The 3454-nt window shown below is 37.0% G+C and overlaps 1 protein-coding gene across 1 annotated transcript; it reads right to left on the bottom strand.

Moving 5' to 3' along the window:
* Positions 1-578: 578 nt before the first annotated feature.
* On the bottom strand, positions 579-2424 carry SLC10A5 (solute carrier family 10, member 5). Its single transcript, XM_004680019.2, has one exon. It carries the CDS (start codon positions 2292-2294, stop codon positions 981-983), a length of 1314 nt encoding a protein of 437 aa, XP_004680076.1. The 5' UTR covers positions 2295-2424; the 3' UTR covers positions 579-980.
* Between the last annotated feature and the right edge of the window lie 1030 nt (positions 2425-3454).

The following is a 3454-nucleotide window of genomic DNA, read 5'->3' as shown; positions in this document are numbered from 1 at the left end:
GTCAAGGCTAAGTACTGAGCACAAAAAATTGTGATGAGGATTTAGAGAAAATTTTGCTTCCAGGTAGTAATAGCTTCACAACAAGGGTGATATTTAAGCCAGGTCTGTAAGAGTGTTTAAAATTTAGACAGAGATGAGGTGTGATGCAAGAACAAAGACATGTTCATGAGCTATCAAGGCAAGCATCCTTGATATCTGTAAAGAAGGAGAAGAGATGAAACTGGCAAACTAGAGTGAAGTCATCTGAGCACACTAAATACCTTATGAAGTATACAGACTTTATCCAAAAGACAAAAAAGTTTTGTAGCATTGAAAATAATGACCAAATTTAGAATTTAAGAAAATTAACCTGACAGAATGCGAAGGGTGCATGGAGGCCAAAAGTCAGGTTAACAAAGGGTTAGGAAAGAAGCAATAGGGCACAGAACAAAAGTGATAGAATGGAAAGAACAGGAAGAAAGATGAAGGGAGGCCTGTGCTTCAGGGGCAGAAGGGAAGACAGGAAACAGCACAGCTAGGACCCGAGCAGCTACATTTATTTTAACACAAGTTGGTTCTGCAAAACCATAAAAAAAAAAAAAAAAGGAATTCACATCTTCATTCACTTGGTAAGCATCTACTAAATGTGTATTATTTTGATATTCCCTCTGTAAATATGCATGGTATATCATAATCACAAGGGTTTTTGATTTTTTATGCTTCTCTTCACCTTTTAAGAGACCATAATTAAACAAATATTCAAGTCAAACTCTATCAAGTATTTCCAAATGCTATAAAAAGTGATCATCTTGCTTGAATTCCTGTATAAATAGTCTGATTTACTCTTTGGGCATTTAACACATGGTTTTATATAAAAAATTACCCCCTTAATGGCAAGTTTTAAAGAATTTATCATAAGTAGGTTGAAAGCAGGCATCACTTTAGATATTATTTGATCTCTCACAATCCCTCACCCAGAATAGGGATTCAGTAATGCTTTGTTAGATCAAAGGGATTTTTTTTCTTTTATCTTCTGTGATAGGGATATATTTTTTTTTAGCTTTGTAGACCAAAAGGATCAGTAGCATTTCACATCCAGAACACATGGCCACTGTGAAAGGAGCCACAGAAGCCATGGCTGCCTGAGATTGTGAAAAAGAGAGCTGAATAATGGCAAAGGCTAAGAAGCTATTCAGGATGCCGCTTTCAATAGCAACTGTTTTACAAACAGGAGGAGGCAGCATAGAAATTTTAGCAAAGGAATACCCAAACAACAAACCCAAAGCAGGAACTAAAGCACCTAATATAAGCACCTCTAGGTTAACTGTTTTTACAACCATTAATCCCATTCTGAAAGTCAAATAAAATCCTACAGACATTAAAATAAAACTCAGAGGTCTAATTATTCTCTCCAGGAAGATTGCTTTTTCAGGTACTTTACGTTTGATGACTATTCCAAGGGATATAGGTAAAAGTATGAAAAGAAGTGTTGACATAATTTTAGAAACAGGAATATGATATATACCTGATAACCCTAACATCCTACTATATACGTAAGAATTGGCAGGCATCATTATCAGGGCCAACAATGTTGATATACAAGTCATCAAAATGGCCAAAGTGATATCTCCTTCTAGAAGCAGAGCAAAGAGATAGCCTCCACCTCCTCCTGGGCATGTACAGGTCATTACAAATCCAAATGCTTGTGCCTCAGGTAATGCGAAAATCTGAGTCAAAAGAAATCCAAAAAATGGCATAAGAAAAAACTGTGTAACTGCCCCAAGAATGACTGGCAAAGGTCTCTTCCAAACTGTCTGAAACACCTGCAATTCAATCCTGCAACCAAATGCACACTTGTTTAACAGTACCACAGGTAGAATAAGCATTAGGATATTGCTATTGATATGCATTGATTCCTGGAAAAGATGATCTCTTTGTTTGAGCACTTTGACTCTGACATTCTTTATTTCCTCAATGAGTCTTTCTTGCCTACCTTCAGAATCCCATAGTTGAATAGTCAAATTTGACTCTCCATCTTCATCTGTCACCAGATTTATCGTAAAGTTTGTATCATCCGATAAGGTCTTGGTCACATTTACCACTCGCAGCATAGTCGGATCATCTAACTGCACAGCTAGGTAGCTGGAGCTGGGCTGTTTATCTTTGTAACTTGACCTTACGATGATAGCTTCTTCAGTCTTGGTGAAAAATAGTATTTCTGTCTTTTCTGTATTCAGAACACTGAGAAATGATTTCCTTCCTTCTCCCACACTCACAAATAATAAAAGCAGGGCAATAAAAAGTTTTCCAGTCATCTCGAGAGCTTAAATAAATCATACATGCCAAAATATCGAAAGAAAACTAGAGAACATTCTTCATAAAGAAAGTCTAGTAATAATCTGAAGTTGTTAGGTAAAAGTTGAGCTAGCTCAAAGTCCAGTAGGAGGGACCATTGTACTCTTCAAACAAATACAAAGCTATCTAGTAAGTGACACAACCTGTTCAACCTGCAGTAATGAAAATGTGAAAGCCACAGAGCATTTAATAGGTTCAATTTACCATGGTAGAAACCTGACCTCTTTCCTCCTGACTTCCTTATTTTTGCTAGTGAAAATTCACCCTCCTATTTATCTGAACTTAAAATCTTACTGTCATCATTTTTGAGTTATCTTCCTTCTTAAGGAAAATCTACACTAAAAGCAATCAGGATCCAAAAATCTAAAACATACTGGAGAGTCATATAGGTGGTTGTTACACTTTAGTGCATTCATGTCCAAAATCCAATACATATTTACTGCATATGTCTGCTGGGACACTAAATGAGGAATTAGTATTCTACAATAATTAACCAGATGAGGTCTCTGACCTGGAGCACTATAGGTGGCTATCATTACTCAGAAAATGCAGAGCCCATAAGTTGGCCTTGCAGCATCCACACACTGCTAATCGTTGTCCTTCCACTGTAAGAGAGGTTATCTAAGTCATATACAAGAACTGAAACTTGTTTTGGTGCCCGTAAGTAGAAAGAACATTTCCTGAATGCTTACCAAATAGTTTGCAAAACCAGGTAGTTAGAGTAGAAGCAAAGCCAAAAGGACAAAGCCTGGTTAAGTGGTGGCCATTGCTGGACAGTCCTGACACAGTGAGGCAACAGAAGGCCACTGGCACTAATTTTAATCTCTTATTTTTTCCTTGTAACAATATCCTATTCATAGGGGCAAGGACATTCAATGGACAAAATGTAAGTCACAATCCTACCAGAAATAAGGAAAAGTTCAGACTTCAACACATATACTCACGTACTGTGTGCTTCCCAAAGAAAACAACTGGCTCTGTACCACTGTCCATTGAGCTTACAGACCTGTAGTCTGAATAAATAACCATTTCAACAGACGCTTTATGTAATTCTGACATCATCTATGCCAAGTGCCGACAGTGATGGTTTGTATTAAGTATTTTGAATCAAAAAACATTT

This window comes from Condylura cristata, unplaced genomic scaffold (genome assembly GCF_000260355.1).
Source record: "Condylura cristata isolate star-nosed mole 26May11 unplaced genomic scaffold, ConCri1.0 scaffold00009, whole genome shotgun sequence".
Classification (NCBI taxonomy): Eukaryota; Metazoa; Chordata; class Mammalia; order Eulipotyphla; family Talpidae; genus Condylura; species Condylura cristata.
Note: the sequence above shows the minus strand (reverse complement) of the source record. Positions and strands in the feature narration are given on the sequence as shown.